Below are 17,588 nucleotides of genomic sequence, written 5' to 3'. Positions count from 1 at the left end.
ACTTCTTGTGCACTGTTGCTCATCTGTATTGTTTTGTCTGTCAAAATGAGTTCCTAGCAGCAAGGTATCTAGTGCCTAATAAAGAGTCATACAACAAGAAAAACCAAACACCCACCATCCCACAACTTTAAAGAGTCAATTCATAATTTTTCCAGCTGCCATCCACTGTTTGGATGTAGTTTTATCTTCTCTGTAAAAATAGTGAGGATAATTTTATATTCTGCTTTTCTCATTTAATATTGTTATAAATATTTTTCTGTTTAGTTCCTCAAGTCTCATACAGTTTTTAAAAATTTTCACAACTATCTGGGCATGCTAGTTTTTCTAAAGTCCATTTAGATTTTTAATCATTATACATCATAATAGGAAACTGATCAGAACTAGGTCATCAGCAGAAAAATTACTGTTAAATTTCAGTTATTTTCCCAGAAATTTGAGACAAATGCAGGTTGGATTAGAACGCCAGTTTTCCAAAAGCACTAATGAAATAAAGCCATATTGGAAAAAATGCTTTATGAAGGATCTGCATTTACTGATTAAAACATCTAAAAGGCTTTTTAGGCTTAGGTCCTACTTTATAATAAGTTAGCCCTATTTTTGTTCTCAATGGTAACTTGAGTGACCTTGAAACATTTTCTTTCTACAGAATCAGCATGTTCACAAGTGCCAACAATGAATGTGCCTTACTTTATGAGATGTTAGCCTGAGAGGTGTACCGTGAGAGGACCTTTTTGTTTTCCTTATGGAGCCACTTGTCTAGCTGAGAAAACTGGCATGGATGCACTTATAACTATAAAAAGAGGAAAATTGCCATAAATAGGCAGTTTTTGAACACAAAATTGTAGGACCACTGCAGAGAGAGCAAGCGCATTACAGATTTTATTTATTTTTACTATATCCTATAAGAATTTTATTGGGTAGATATCATCCACTTATTTTATGGAGAATGATATTGAGGCACACTGGCTCTCTAACTCCTTCCTTGTCTCCCACTCTTCTTCCTTCTACAATACTTCTCTTCTCTCCCTCTCCCCTTGCCTTCGCCAGGCATTTACTAATAATATGTCTGACCTGAAACCATCGTGTAAATAGGCTTCAGAGACCAAGATCAAAATCCCATCCCTAAAATAAGTAGTCCATTCGTTTGAAAGATTAAATACTGTCCTGTTACAGTAATTTATGAATTACTGAACATTTTGTGATGCCGTAGATCCTAAATGATCAGTTCCTTAAATGTAATTTATAACATAGCAAAACATTAATTTGTTTTTGTGGGTCTTGAAGGTTTATTTGTTTGTTATTAGGTGCACACTGCCTGCAAAGATTTATACCATCCTATATGTCCACTTGACCAATGTAAGGTCTCTGTCATACCTCCAATTGCACTGAACAGCACGGATTCTGATGGTATGTAGCAGTAGTGTAAGTATGTGTATTCCTGGTATATGTAACGTTGATATGTACATTTATTTTCCTAGAATAAATAGTACTGTAATTGGTGATTCTGGTCAGTTTTAATATAACAACTCCATTTAAAGTGCTGTACAGTACATTTAATTTTTAAAAGAGCACTTTAAAAAATACATATAGCTATTAACATGGTGAAATAACTGTGTAAAAGACTTAGATTTTACATTCATTTCAGTAAGTAAAAAAGACCATTGTTCTTTACTGAAATGCAGTTGCCAAAGATTAATTTTTATAAGTGTTTTTTTTCCGTTCCATAACCCAAGTGCCCATTAGCATGGCTGTTACTGAAATCTGATTTTCTATAATTTCATGCAGGGATTTCTATTTCCATAAATTCATTTACTTTTTCCAAAATCTTACAGTTTAGTTCTAAGTGCTGAGGGATTTGTTTACAGCACAGGTTTTGGGAAAGCACGCTAATAAGGTCTTTCTTAGGAAACCACGTTACAGAAAGCTTTTACCATACACTGTGGTTAATGTTTTGCATAGGTATCGTGTTCAGTGCTTTTCAAGCTTTTTATATAATTTATGCTAATAGATATCATAGATGAACATTTTAAATGTTATGATTTGTTTAGCCTCTTCTCTTTCTACTCCTCCCCTCCTCAAGTCCTGATATATCAAGGATCTATTATTTTGTTATAAATTTTAGAATATTTTCTCAGGCTTAAGCTAGGAACAGTTATAATATCTTATGATATTGAATTTGAGTATCTAAATTCTTTAATAAATGCAAATTTGTAAACTATAATTGGCTTTCCCTGTAATTAAGTATTGTTAAGGCAGGTGGTGTATGACCAGTTAACTCTGATTAATATTTTTACTGACTTAGGTGTGCTATTTCACTACAGAGTGTAGTTTCAAAGATAAGTACTATATACTTACTATGTAAATAATAAAAATTTCCTTTTGAGGCAACTAAATTATAACTTATTGTTCAGATAATAAACAATGTTTTTTATTTGTATGAATATATCTTCATTTCTCTGATTGTTTTTAATAGTTTAAAAGAGAAGGCTTTACATATTGATTTTTGTACTGTGTTTTATCTTTTACAGGTTTCTGTAGAGCAACGTATTCATTCTGTGTTAGTCCTCTGTTGGTTTTTGTCAATTCTAAGAGTGGAGATAATCAGGGAGTAAAATTTCTTCGTCGATTTAAACAGTTGCTAAATCCAGCTCAGGTGTTTGATTTAATGAATGGAGGTCCTTGTTTAGGGTAATTTATTATTAATAAGTCTTGTTTGAATGAAATATAACACTAAACTTGAAATATGTTGTACTTTTTAGGGCATGAACATTGTAGATTCATCTAAACATCTCTATGTTAATTTTCCCTGCCCCTTAAAGCTTTAATTATAAATGTTAACACAGCTTTTTTAGATGCCTATTAGTTTCTTTATGGCTGAATTCCAAAATTTGTTTTGAAAATGTTTTAGAATATTTTCTACATCAAACAATACCATCCAGTTTGTTTAGCTTTAAGAAAGATGAACCTGCATAAATACAGAAATGTAAAATAACATTAGAACTTGACTGCACAGAAGGCTAGTACGGATTCACATATAATACAGCTAATCAACTAACTTCCTGGGTTTCGAGGACAGTTCCGTCCTCAGTTCACATACATGCCAAAGAAGTATTTTATCACTGTCTTTTACAGCTTTATAGCATGTCATTTAAGTTAAACTCTGAAAAAAAAATTGTTTTAACTCCATAGTATTTTCATTGAGAGAAAATATGCCTTGAGCCCCTTTTAACACAATTTTAGCGTATACATGTGTTCCTTAGGAGCGATATGTCATCCGAACCTGGAACCTGCCATCTCTAATTGCTTTACTTTTCCCGTGGCTTCCACCAGAACCTTGAAGCCTGATCATGGAAATAGGAATTGGGGAACTTGAGAAGCAGTGCCTGAAAAGGCATCTTGTTTTATAAGTTGACACTTTCCTCTGTCTTCTCTCTTTGTTTCCTGCGGTCTCTGTGCTTCCCTTTCCTTCTGTCCCTTTAGGGTCTTTCTTCCTGCTTTGATTGCTCTTTTCTTACTTCAGCCCAGGCCCTTCAGGCCAGGTGGGTGCTGATCTCCTTCACTGACAGCCGCTTCTCCCTCTTCTCTTTACCCCTGCCTTCCTTCCCTCTGTTTGGAGCCAGCCTTTCCGCATCCACCCTCTCCCTACATTCTTTGTCTCTGTTCCTCAGTGCCTTAGTCTCCCTGTCTAGCATGACAACCGCCTAATTCCATTATCTTAGCTTAACCTTCTTGGGATTTATTGTCGACATCCATCCTTTAAGTATCTGAGGATCTCCTTTTGGGAAACTTGCTGAGACTATCCCTCTAATACTCTTTTTAGATTTTCCACAATATTTGAGGTATACAAAGGTACATTCATAGAAGGTGGAATGTGTCAAATATTGAGATGAAAGGGAGATAGAAGTTAAAAGGATTGGCCTAAGAGAATGGAAGAGGAGGGAGAGAAAGCAAGTTGGGAATTCTAAAGGCAGTACATTGCCCAGGTCTCTTTAGGGACTGTTGTGGTGCCACTTAGAGCTTGAGCACCTGGATTGCCCACCCCTCGTTTGTAAGATGTGATTCTGAAGGGAATTACTTTTCCTTATAATGAGAAAAATCACCACTTTCACCATCTTATGCTGTTTACTTTTAGTTTTCTTTCTTGGTTTCAGCTTCTTTTTTATTTCTCTTATTTCTCACTCTCCTTTCCTCCTAATCTTATTTCCATTTATGCTTATAATTCCCTCTCCTTCTTGACGTTAAGAATGTTCTTGAATTAAAATGCACACTGTAGTTTTTGCAATATAGTTAGTATATTGGGAGGTGTCTTGTATTTAATCTAAACATTAACACCAATAAATGCAGATTAATGAAAAATGTGGGCAAGTGTTTGAGATTGATTTATACTAAAATAAAATATTTTTTTACTTTCAGCTTAAGATTATTTCAGAATTTTGACAATTTCCGGATTCTCGTTTGTGGAGGAGATGGCAGTGTAGGTTGGGTTTTGTCAGAAATCGATAAGCTCAACTTGAACAAAAAGGCAAGTGCTGACTCTTTTTTTTTTTTTTTAAATATTTTTATTGTGAATACCAAGCAAACATACAAACATTCTTGTCAGGGGTATAGTCAGTGGCTCACAATATCATCACATAGTTGTGTACTCATCCCCATGATCATTTTTTTGAACATTTGCATGACTCCAGCAAAAGAAAGAAAAAAGTAAAAACTCATACATGCCATACCCCTTACCACTCCCTTTCACGGACCAGTAGTATTTCTGTCTACTCAGTTTATTTTAACCTTTGTTCCCCCTATTTTTTGTTTATTTCTTACCCATATTTTTTACTCATCTATCCACACCGTAGATAAAAGGAGCATCAGACACAAGGCAAGTGTTAACTCTTTTTACTGCAAATTAACATGAATTCATATCAGTACGCTCACTTACCAGGGAAGAAATCTCACCTTTGTGCTGTCTTTCAGTGTCAGGTGGGTGTATTGCCTTTGGGTACCGGAAATGACCTTGCTCGGGTGCTTGGCTGGGGAGGTTCCTACGACGACGACACCCAGCTCCCTCAAATCCTAGAGAAGCTGGAACGAGCCAGCACCAAAATGCTGGACAGGTACAACCAGTTTCTTTCCTAAACCTGGATTGATAATCCATGCTGAAAATACTTTGTGATCATTGACATTGTCTCGACTGACATTGCAAGGAAGCCAGAGACATCCTGGTCTTGTCCATGTGTCATCCCTGGAGTCTGATACAGCTCAGCACAGAGTAGACCACCCAGTATATGGTTTCATTTTGTTTTGTTTTTAATGAATGTATGAATTGTAACAAAAACTGAGAAAATTAGCCTAGTGCAGCCATTATTTTAAAGCCAGAAGACTCTGTTAATAACTAATTATTCTTAATTCCTATTCCAGTCAAAGAGCTAAAGTAATTAATTTTGTATCGTGCTTTTTGATAATAGGTGTGCCCTCATCATCTGTGGTGTCAGGAAAGCTAAGAAATACATATAAACAGAATTATTAGAATTCTCTTCCTCCTGATTATGTACATTAAGAATGAATTGTCGTGCAACTTTGGACAAGCTTCTAGGGCCACATTCCACCTTTGTCAAGTGAAGATAATGATATTCAAGATTCAAAGAACCCTGTGAGACCAGGGAATTGATGCCTCTTTGCTCTGGGTTCAGTGCTTTACAATTTACAGGCATGTTTATAATTCTTAACCATTGGCCATTGTTAACAATGTAACGGTAAGCTTCAGCCTGTCCCTCTTGGAAATCAATAATAAATAAATGAATGAATGAATAAAAAAAAGGAATGAAAGGCTGTCCCGGAGACCTGGGTTCAATTCCTGGTGCCTGCCCACGCAAAAAAGAATGAATTGGCCCAGCAAAGCACCAAATAAAAAATAATAATAATAATCCTTTCCCAGGAACTTATTGGGAAGAAGCTTCAAATGAAGGACCCGTCACTGTGCTTCTCCTGTCCTGGATCATAGCACTTAACTGCTCTCTCTCTGCATCTACCATGTATAGAAAGGAAATGATGATGTGTGTACCTGGAGTGTTACGGAGGAGGTGTTTAGAATTTCGTGTAGGGATGACAGGACCCAGGAAGTGTTTGTGCTGCCACCACCGCTTATATGTAGAGACAAATGTCACAAAATATCATTGACATCTGAGCTAAAATGAAGCAACACAGCTCTGATAGGATTAGCCATCTGTGGCACTCTGCCCAAAAATATACTCAAATCTCATCAGGGCGTCACCGCACTAAAATGTAATTACTTTAAAATGAGATGTAATCTAATTAATTGTAACCTTGCCTGTCATTAGCTAGTGTTGTAATGGTTGATCCTTTTGCTGAAAATGATATTTAAAAAGAGAGCTGGGCAATAGAGAATTTCTCTCTGTTTATCTAAAGCTGTATGTGAGGGGGTTAGTCTAATAGGTATAAGCCCCAGTGTGAAGATGAGTTCAGTCTCCAGTCTTTTTAAAAGAGCCTTAGGTGATTTCCCAGACACCTGTGTGGTTCTTTGCGTGCCAGTAAAGCAAGGGGTGTTTAAATGCGTTCTTTGCTGTAAATTTAAATATCACTGCTCCTGCATCCTAGGAAGGGCTGTTAGACGCTTTTCTTTACCCTGGTGTGGGTGCTTTCCCGTGCTATAAAATTTAACTTCTCCAGGGTGGTCAGCAGAGAAACAACACTCCTTGATGAAATTCCTTGATATGGACCTGCAAACACCCCCCCCCAACACACACATGCACGCACACACACATGACAACAATGAAATCAAAGGGGATTCCATAATCTAAGACTGTTACTAAAAGCATGAGAATATTTTGTTATTGTATTTTTCTTTACCAATTAAAGAACATTATTTGTAAAGTACAGGCGAAAAAAACTTCGTTTAATGATATTTAAAATTAGATAAGCTTTTTTACATGTATTAATTGATTTGATCCTCAAACAACATTTTGGGGTAGCTGTGAAAAGCATTATTATGGTTATTTTACAAAGATGAAAATTGAGGCTTGTGAAGTCAATGGGGAGCTAGAATAACAAAGATATTTATCTTTCCAGCACTTCTACTTGCTTTCCGCTCTTTCATTTCATCTAATGGTCACTCCACTCCGAGAGAGCTGAGGTTATCATCTGAGTTTTTGCCTTGTCAATACCACATGGGTAATGGGTGGTGGAACTGGTATTCTAATCCAGAATCCAGATTGCACCTCCTAGGGTCTTTCCCCAATAGTGCATTCTCTCCCTTTAACACACACACACACACACCAGACAGGGCCCTTACCTTCTAACTCTTCTTAGCTGGTACCAAAATGCATCTCTTCCTGACCCATGCTGGCACTTTCTCCATTTCCATTCAAGGAGGGAGGTACAAGGAACATACATACTTGGGTAGATTTCTTTGACTGTCCTTTGGGGAAGTATTTCCAATTATAAGGAACTCGCCATTTGTGTTTCCAATTATAATTTTCTCTATTTGGGTATTTAGCAAAGTTTATCTGTTTACTTGTATTATATCTGTTTTCTTTACTAGAATATAAGCTTCATGAGGGAAGTCTTACTCATCCTTATATCTCCAGACCTTGGGCAAGTGTCTGTCACTTAAGAGATGTTCAATAAATATTTGTTACATGGATGAATGAATGATTTGATGAATGAATAGCGTGATGTGCTCAAATATATATTTCCATCAAGTATTTCTGTATCAGAGTTTGACTAGTAGGTATAAGTCAGTTTATATATCGTAACATATAATTTATGTCTTTTGGGAATTTGGATTTTTTATGTAAACACATTCCTGTTAGTCTGAATGATAGACTAGGCTCTGTTTGAATATTGTGCTAATCTTGGGATTTTTTTCTAGTTCTATTACTACTGATTTCAGCTGTGATATGCTTTTCTTAAAATCCATATATTGTGGGACTGCTTTTATTGTGCTTTATGTTTTTGTGCAACATTGTTTCACATCCTTTACTTTATGTTAATGACCTAACTGTGCCTCCCAAATGTTGAAATTCTTAGTTCATATAGAAGACTGGACTTAATCTTGAGTTGATTACTCTTCTCTAACACCATATGAGTCATATGTTTGGTTTGAAATTAATATTTACAGCTAATTGGAACAAATTTGTGCAATCAGTATTATTTGTATTAACATTCTCCTCATAATCCTATGCTTTCTCTCTTAATTTAAGAAGGGGTAGTTAATTTTCAGTTCATGTATGTATTAGCTGATTTATTTGATAAGAGTAATTGTTACACGTAGAATGATTTTTTTTCATAGGTAGCATGTGTATATTTAATCAAGGGCATTGTTTAGAAACTTTAGATTGTGATCTACTAGTAACTTGTATAATCTGGTAAATAAATCACAACAAAAATTACTTAAGAAGTGGAACAGAAAAGTCAGAATGCATTGTGCCTGGTGAGAAAGGGGAAGTGTCATTACATTTGTGTGTTTCTTGCTGTGGGTCATCATGTTAAACAGTTTGGAAGCTTCTCCTCAGAGACTTGGTGAGATGTGGAAATCATCAATTATAAATTCAACATTTTATCAGAGTTTCAAAATTCCATCTCTCCTCCCATTTTGGGCTGTTTTAAGATACCATGAAAGCACAACTGATGAATATATATATATATATATATATATATATATATATATATATATGTATGTATGAGAAGAGAATGTCACTTTCTTACATGTTAAAGGGATTTTAGACCAAAGATTTTCCTCCCTGCAGGTGGAGCATAATGACATATGAACTCAAATTGCCACCGAAGGCCTCTCTGCTTCCGGGATCTCAAGAAGCAAATGAAGAATTTTATGTAAGACTTGACCCTTTACCTATTTATCCTTTGAAATGGGCAGTGAACATCTTGAAGGAATAAGAAAACTTACGTAAATTACTAAATGTTACTTACTTTGTTTGGGATATGGCCTGATGGATTACTTCTAGTCTTCTCTCCCAAAGAAAAGAAGCTGTTAAGTTCTAGCTCAGAATTTTCCTGACCTTTCACATTGGACATCTCCACTTGCCTGCATGGCCACAATTTCTTCAACTATAAAGTAAGACTACAATAGTGTAAGGATTGACCGAGATCATGGATGTTCTACCTGAGTATTCTACCAACCTGCTTCTGCTTTACTAACAAGGCTTGGGCAAAGGCTGCCCAACAGGGAGACAGCTGATGAGTTTCCTTTTAGCCTTTAATCATTGCCCTCTCATCAGCCATAAGCACTGTTTGATCGTTGGTTGTTAGCCCAGCTTCCTTAAACCATCTCCAGACTCACCAGTCCTCCTGGCCAGAATGTTATATCCTTTCTCTCCGCTTTGACTGCTCTTTTGAAGGTGCATCAGGACAGGTCTCTAGGTTAACCCTGTTGATCAAGATAAAATGAAGACAGCACACTTCATTCCATCCCTTCCACAGACCGTAAATGGCTAACGTTCTTAGCCATTTTTAAAGATTCAAGATTCTGATTAAACCTCAAAGCATTTAGAGATTTAAAACAGAACCTAACTTTCAAAGGATTTTTCTCTGGCTCATTAAGACCATTTGATCTATGATAACTTATTTTTCCCTGTAGGGAAAGTCATCTGTTTATTTTATAATTGAAATCTTTGTCATTAAGAAAATTATGATCTCGTCAAGACCAAGGAAAGAAATAACTAGAAACATGGGGCTATTCCTAAAAGAAGCTAACTGTATTTTAAACTTTTTTTCTGATAAAAAGTAGCAAAAATTGCTTTTAAAAAATTTGTAAAATAAGAAATTATATGAAAGAAAAGAAAATCACTTCTAGTTTTGCCACCCAAAAATAATCACTATTCAAAAATTGTTATATACACTGCTTTATTCCCAGCAATATTTTTATTTATAATATTATTTTATCTAAATATATATCTAAATATAAAATTAATAATATAAAATATATAAAAATAAATATAATACATGTTTCTTTTTTCCTGATGGTATTTTTTTGTAAATGTTACTGATTTTCTCTCCAAAAAGACAGAAAGGGGAAATCTTTGGTTCTACTTATTCCAGAGACGCCTATTTCCTAACATGTATTTTTTAAAAGGTAGATTACTAACTTTTATCGCATATATAATCACTAAATATGAGGTACAATGGTAACTAAATGAAGGTACTCTCATTTAGGTGTATTTTGGTTTCTTACTAAAACTTATTTTCATAGCAAAGGAATCACAGATGTTAAGATAACAGGTTAAATGAGTGTTCTGCAGCACCTGGCCAAGACCTGAGCACACCTCTCTCTGACACCAGGAATGAGCTTTACTCTGTCATCAAAATTTTTTTGTCCTGAAACTGCAATAAAAGGAAGCTAAACCTTCCTTCTTCAGCTCAACCTATTTTTCCAGCTTTTGAATACATTTTTAATACAGTATTCATTCTGAATTTCCTTGTGTATGATTATGAAATAAGTATTGCTTTTTTCATTTTCCTTAGGAAGACACAAAGTGTGGTAGATAATGCTACCCATCTATTTAACCATTAGCATTCTGTTGGAATCATGGAGCCTAAGCAAGTGTGTTAGTTTGATTGATTAATTCCCTCTGGCAACAATTAAGCCATTGTTTTTGTTGCTGTACTTTTTAAACATTGTAACCATAGTGCTATCGTGGTTCCCTTTGGTAAAAATGATTCCATTGTTTAACAGTCCTCAATATTAGAAAATGTGTAGTTTACATTTAATGTAAAATCCCCATGCTGCCATACCCTTTCTCTCTTCTAACCCTTTGTGAATGAATGTTGTCTCTCTCAGGGGCATCATTATTTGCTCACTCGTATTCCACTGTCATCTCAGCTTAGCTACCACTTACCCTAGGCAGGCTTCCTTTAACTCCTAAATCCTAGAGTTGCACCCTTCCTTAGTACTTCCACAGCCTCATTCACTTCCCTTATCTTGGCACTGTCATACTAAGTACTGTGTAGCATTAACTTGCCATGGGATTGCCACCTGGCACAGTGCTTGGCCCAAGGTGTAGGCAGTAAATAAAAAAATCTTGTGAATTTTTCATCTAAATACCATACACTTTTGGAAGAACGGGCATCTTAGCATCAAAGATCTCTGGTCTTGTGTGTTTCTTTCTGCTTTCCAATTGTATTAAGCTTCTGTTGTTTAGGGATCATATTTTTGGTTTCTTCTTTATCAGACCCCAACCAAAGAAGTCTAGTAAGTCATCAATCATCAGATGCTTGTATTAGGGCCAAGGTAATCGCTGAGAAAGCATGAGCTGCTGCACCATGACAGTCTCCTAAATACGTAGGAAAGAATTGGCCTAAAACCTCTAGAAATGAAATTTTTCCTAATTATTTTTTTAATTGACCATTGAAGAATAATGAAACTGTTCTCCCCTCAATTTTTTTTTCTAGCTGCTTAACAATACCATGCTAACAAGTGGTAAATTCCTGATTTCTTTCATTCATTTAACAAATATAAGTGCCTACTGTTGCCTGAGACTAGGAATAAAAGGCTCACCTTTACTGGAATGGTTCCCAAACTGTGTGCCAAGGCAGGCCAGGGCACCATGGTGAACTCATAGGTGTGCCAGCAGATATTTATTAAATTTCAAAGGAAGCTTGGTAATAGTCAGCACCTGTTGGACACCACAGAGACTGCTAGCTCGCGATGCTTCACAATTTAGGTCGCACTGGATTCCTTTCGATAACGTCATGTCTTTGTGAAGCTGGGTTTTCAGCCGTTTCTGTGATAAAAACGAATACCACACAAAAATCACTGCGAAGCAAGACACGGAGGTGTCTTTGTCCTCTGATTCCAAAGTTTAAGAAGTACTACAGTGCCTGTAGTCACACCAGTTACTTCCAAATGAAATATTTTACCTTCAGTTTATATGTAGTTTGTTTTTTTCAAATGCCTACTTAGTCCTTAGGAAATTTCATTTTTTTTTAAAGCTGCTTGAACCTAACTGCTGGTCTAGGGATACTGAGGAACATATGGCAAGATATGAAGGCTGCTGTGAACCCAGAAAGTGTGGGAATTCCTGCTCTAGTGGGAGAGACAGACTGACAAGGAACTGATAAGGGTATTTATGGCGTGTAATGGGAGCCCACAAGGGAGGATTCTCAGCCCGGCAAGTTCAGAGTAGGTTGTGCCTCAACTGGGCTTTCAACACCAAAAGAAGAGAAGTAGAAATTAGCCAGCTGGAGAACGACATACGTGAGGGAGCTTCATCGCAAAGACACTGTGTGGAGATACTACGGCACGTTGGCAGGCTGCAAGGAGTTTGGTGTAGTTAGAGCACGTGGTATGAGGAAGAGTATAAGACGACACGACTGATGAGATGTGGGTTGGGGTGGAGAGTCTTGAGAACTAGGGAAGGACTCAAAGCTGAAGGGTTTTGACTTCACGTGGGAAGTAGGAGGGATCCCCTCAGATGTTGAGCAGGCGTGTGACGTGATCAGATTTGTGTTGCAGAAAAAAGCCACTGTGTTGTGAAGTGAGGAATGGATTGGGAAGGGACAGGGGAGACGCAGGAAGCCCAGCTAAGAGGCTGTGAATGATGATACTGTTGAGAAATGATGAAATTTATATTTGACCCAAAGCAGTTAAGTAAGGATGAAGACTCCCTTCTGGGCAGCGTGATGGGAAAAGCCTCGAGTATGCAAATGGGCTCGGCTAGCTGGTCTACGATTTCTTAGCTTTGGGTCACTTACTCCTCTAAACTGAAGGTTCCTTGGCTGTAAAACAGGAGAATTAACTGGATAAATGCATACAAAGTGCTTAATCATACTATCTGGTGCACAATAAATATGTTAATTCTTATTACCTATCTTCCAGAGCCTGCTAAGTTATGACATAAGAGGTTAATAAGTGACAGCTACGCTTTTATCTTTGGACATGGAGGCTATTTTATTTTCCTCTAAAAGAAGTTGTATTCCTTGAATATTCTAATACCCCAAAACTTGGAGTTTTAAATATAAGTTCAAATGGTATTAACTATAGTTTAAAATATTTCCCCAATGTTCATAGACTTTATGGCAATCCACCCTGTAAGGACAAGAAATAAAACTAATCTTTTTAAAGAATATTTCCTTTCTTGGATCTTTTAAGAAATTTTTTTTTTCAGAAGATAAATTTTTTTTTCTCATCTTAAATAGTAAATGTTCAGTTTTTAGCCATTAGACCAGGAGATCCATGAAGTGGATTTGTGATCACTGTAATTTTTTATGTTATGTTGGGGACCTACCCCTCCCCTCCTTACTTTCATATAAAATTCCTTCTCTATACGTGGTCCATCTTTGAAAGGAGATAAGATAGAAACTTTAAAGAGTAACATACTGACTGCTCACTGATGGAACTAAATATAAATCAGGAATGAAATTTTTCTGGAAAGAGGCTGGTCAGCAAGTTTATATGAGGGTTTAATGTGAATCTGCAATTGTCTGAATAATCTGCTGCTCATTGGTGAATAGCAATGGAAGAGGATCTGAGTCAGACAGAAGAGGCCAGCTTGGATAGAGCAATGGTTTACACTAGAAATTTTTGAGCTGTGTGGCATGGAATATATATAAGGCAAACATTAAATGCAGGGAGGCTCTGCATATGAGCCTGCTTCTATATTGTACACATTTATATATTAGGGATATGTAAACATATATTCTCTATATGTTCTCTCAATCGGATGTTTCAGTAGGAGTCCAACAGAAAAAGGATACAGGACTCTTTTGGCATGTTGGTTATGTTGTTGTTCGAGTGAAATATTTATTTACATGACTATGTGACAGTGTAGTCTGCATTTTTTAAATTCTTTTTAATTGAAGTGTAATATACATGCAGAAAAGCGCACATTTCATAAATGTCCAGGTTAGCGAGCTTTCACAAACGCAGAAAATCCATGCAGCCAGCACCCAGATCACGAGGCAGCAGTGACAGGACATCACAGGCCCTCCTTGTGTTCCCTTCACCACTGCCCCTCCACCCCTGCAACCACTATCCCGACTCCCAAAAACAGAATTGCCTGTATTTGTACTTTATAAAATAGAATCGTTCAGGATTCTTTGACTCGGACTTTATGTCTGTGAGATTCTTCTATACTGCCGCATAGTTGTAAATCGTTCATTCTCCTTGCCTCTAGTTCTCCATTCCATGAAAATACTATAATTTGTTATCCATTCTGCACTTGCACGAATGTGGCTGTGGACAGTCTCATGCATACCTTTAGTGGACACACAACTGTATGTCTTTGACTTATGAATGTAGAAGTTGCATTTGTTGGGTCCTGCAGAATGTCTGGATTTGTCCAACTTTAACAGATACTATGACACAGTTTTCTAGAGTGTAGCCGCTTGCACTCCCACCAGCTTTGTTGTCGGGTGTGAGAGCTTTGTTTCTCCACAACCTTGCCACCACCTGGCATTTTCTCCCTGTTCTTATTGTCACTGTTGTTTTCGTTTTAGCTATTTTGGTGGATAGATAGTGGTACTGCATTGTGCTTTTTGTTTGCATTTGCCCGGTGGTGAGGAAAATACACATCTTTTCAGCCATTTAAATAGCCTCCTATTTAAATTTCTAGTCTTTTTCCCATTTTTTTGTTAGGTTGTCTGGCTTTTTTATACCAAGAGTAAGAATTCTTTATATATTTAGCTATTTAATATTTTTTGGAAAATTTTTCACAAGGGATTTTTATGGATTTCCCTAAGAATATAAATTAAAGAATTCCAGAAGCTGAAAACCTTTCACTGGAAGAATATATTATCTATTTTGTGTGATATATTTAATTACAGCTATTGTTCCTATTTCTTGTGTGACATGAATGGTTCCCATCTGGAAGCAGTAAAACTGAGTGTATAAAAACCAGCAACGTTTATATGGTGTTTTTTCTTGTTGTAGATGACAATTTATGAAGACTCAGTTGCAACTCATCTTTCAACAATCCTCAATTCTGACGAATATGCAGTAGTCAGATCATCTGCCAAGTGAGTGGTGGAGTTTACGTCATGAAATAGTTACCTGGTAAAAACGAAAGAAAAGCTGGTTTCCACTATTGTTTAAGTTTGTTGTGATTTTTCTTTTCAAAAATTGCCTGTGAAGTAGCTTGTAGAATTTGGTATTTTAGATTTGTGTTGTTTTTTTAAAAAATAACTTTAACAACTTATTTTACAGTTTATATTTAGAGGATATATTTTTTGGTGCATAATTTGAAACATTTTTGTAAAAAAGATGCAGTAAGGGCTTAGAATTTTAATTCATCCAAGTTTCTGTTTTAAAAAGTATTTGTGATTAATTATAATATGGAAAACATTTCATTATAATGCATTATTTCCATATACGCTATTATATGGAGACATATCAGTAAAACGGAAAAATGAGATTTTTCAAAATGACATTTCTCAGCGTGTTCAAATGTCATAATTAAATTTTATTTAATTCAAAGTTGTCAGATTTTAGTCAAGTTGATTCAGTAAATGGAGCCAAAGCTATTTGGTTGCATCCCAAATATAGCTGGGCTGTAAATTAGAATTTCATTTGAAGCATCCTATACTGATGTCATGAGAATTGGAAAGTCAACTGGAAGAAATGAGTGGAACCAATTTGAATTTTCAGCTGGTAAGCGACTAGAATTGCTTAGGGTTCTGGTGTAGCAAATAAAGATTACTAAGAAAAGAAAGGGGATAGGGAAGTGGTGAAGATAAAAATAGGCACATTTTAATACATTATATATACCCTTAATTTGCAAAGAAATCAAGGAAAGTCAAGAGAAGTTCATTATAAACAAACCTGCTTGTGGCAAAAGTACAAATGTAGTGACAGTTGCTTTCCTGCATGACGTAAGTCCCCAGGAGTAGGAAACAGAATGAAGCAAAAGGCAGGAGAGCGTGCTAGTTGGCAATGGGAGTGGCTCACAGACCTTTGTTGATGGGTACTGGTACTGTTTGTTCTTTTTTATCTTTTAAAATGAATTGCATTGTCTTGCTTTATGGTAAAGTGTACAGATCTCCAGCTTGTCCCAGGCTCGAGCACTCCCTGTTGTCTCTCTCATCCCAAGTCCAATTCATACTTTTTTTTTTTTCACTTCCCTGGAACCTGTGGATATCTGAGTTTGCCAACCTTACCCCACAAATCAAATACATCTTGGGAGGTATTTTAGAGGACATTGTCAAAAAGATGGAAAGTTGAAGTAGAATAATAATAAATAGTAAAATTATTCTTTATTCGATATAGTGAAGTAAATCTTTTATCTGGCCAACTTTCCTAGTTTTGTTAGTAAAGTGCATTGGCCTTAATGTGTTTGATTATTGCCTCCTATATATTGCATTTTTAAATTAATGGAAGAAGTGATGAAATCTGAACAGCTATAAACAGGTTCATCATGATCGCCCATCCCTTCCTCTCCCTCTCTTTCTTAACTTCAATACCTGTATGGTACAGCATTTTTATCACTGGGAACCCTTTTTAAAATAAAATCTTACACAGACTCCCAATTAAAAAACATAAATAAAAATTCTATTTTCTTGGCATTTATAAATTTGTGTAGAATTAAATTATTGAAGTCGGTTATAGATGATAGTTATGGTTTAATGTTTGGTGTGGTTTCCACGTATTTCTGTATTTTATTTGGTTAACACAATTATAAGGAAATTGTCTTCAATTAAATAAAAATGGCAGAAGGTGCTTTAGCTGAAGAGTCTCACAAATCTAGTAAATTGTAAAATACAAGTTAACATTATTTGTCTCTAATGTCTCTACTAGTCATTTGAGCATCTTAAAAACTGTACTCTATTTTTAAATGAAATTCAAACCAAGCATTTGTAGAACCCTTGAGGGTATCACTGGAGGAGTTTTAAAACCACTGGAGTAAGCCTCTAGTGTTATAGTAAGATGGAGTCCTAGTTGAGACTCAAAATTTATTAGCTTTATCAGCTTTTCTATTTATTAGCTTAGAAAAAAGAGCTAAGTCTTTTTTCAGACATATAGAATGCCTATACTTTTCCCCCTCATAGAACTTTGGAAAATTAAGTTGAGTAATATAAAAGGGAGTGTATAAACTACAGCACGCTTTATTAAATTATTGTCTCATCCAGTGTTTTACCCAAATCCATTTCAAACTTTTTCTTCGACCTTGGTCTGCTCCGTGTCTAGGATTTTCTCGTAGCCCTAGCTTTGGGTTTCTCCCCAACTATCTCCCTTGCCCTTGAGCAGATTACATCCCAACTCTGCTTCCCTCCTGTCCCTTCCATGCCCACAGGTCTTTCAGGCTGCCTCGCTGTTACACCATCAGGTTCCCAACATTAAAATTCTGGGGATTTGTCATAAAGAGTTTCAAGAGAAAAAAAAGGGATAACATGTAATCCCTTTTTTTCTCTTGAAATTTATCACTGTAAATTGATAGTGTACCAGTAATGGTACACTGTACCATTATGCAGTGTACCAGTACTGTACATAATGTACCAGTACCAGTATTGCAACGTATTTAAAATTTTACTTTTGTTATGAAAATTTTCAAATATACATAAAGTAGATAGATTGATAAAATAAATTCCACCGTGCCTGTCACCTGGCTTCGGCATTTATCAACATTTTGCCA

General features: G+C 36.0%; 1 protein-coding gene across 10 annotated transcripts in view; it reads left to right on the top strand.

Moving 5' to 3' along the window:
• The window catches only part of DGKH (diacylglycerol kinase eta), a 212,010-nt gene that overhangs the window by 142,297 nt on the left and 52,125 nt on the right, over positions 1 to 17,588 (top strand). For all 10 annotated transcript variants that reach the window (XM_077158350.1, XM_077158353.1, XM_077158351.1 and 7 more), the window contains 6 exons: positions 1,305 to 1,407; positions 2,529 to 2,688; positions 4,414 to 4,522; positions 4,966 to 5,105; positions 8,757 to 8,841; positions 14,894 to 14,979. In XM_077158350.1, the coding sequence (XP_077014465.1) occupies positions 1,305 to 1,407; positions 2,529 to 2,688; positions 4,414 to 4,522; positions 4,966 to 5,105; positions 8,757 to 8,841; positions 14,894 to 14,979 (683 nt within the window). The remainder of the gene's footprint in view (positions 1 to 1,304; positions 1,408 to 2,528; positions 2,689 to 4,413; positions 4,523 to 4,965; positions 5,106 to 8,756; positions 8,842 to 14,893; positions 14,980 to 17,588) is intronic.

Source organism: Tamandua tetradactyla, chromosome 4 (assembly GCF_023851605.1).
Source record: "Tamandua tetradactyla isolate mTamTet1 chromosome 4, mTamTet1.pri, whole genome shotgun sequence".
Lineage (NCBI taxonomy): Eukaryota > Metazoa > Chordata > Mammalia > Pilosa > Myrmecophagidae > Tamandua > Tamandua tetradactyla.
The sequence above is the reverse complement of the archived record's forward strand: the minus strand, read 5'-3'. Positions and strand labels throughout refer to the sequence as shown.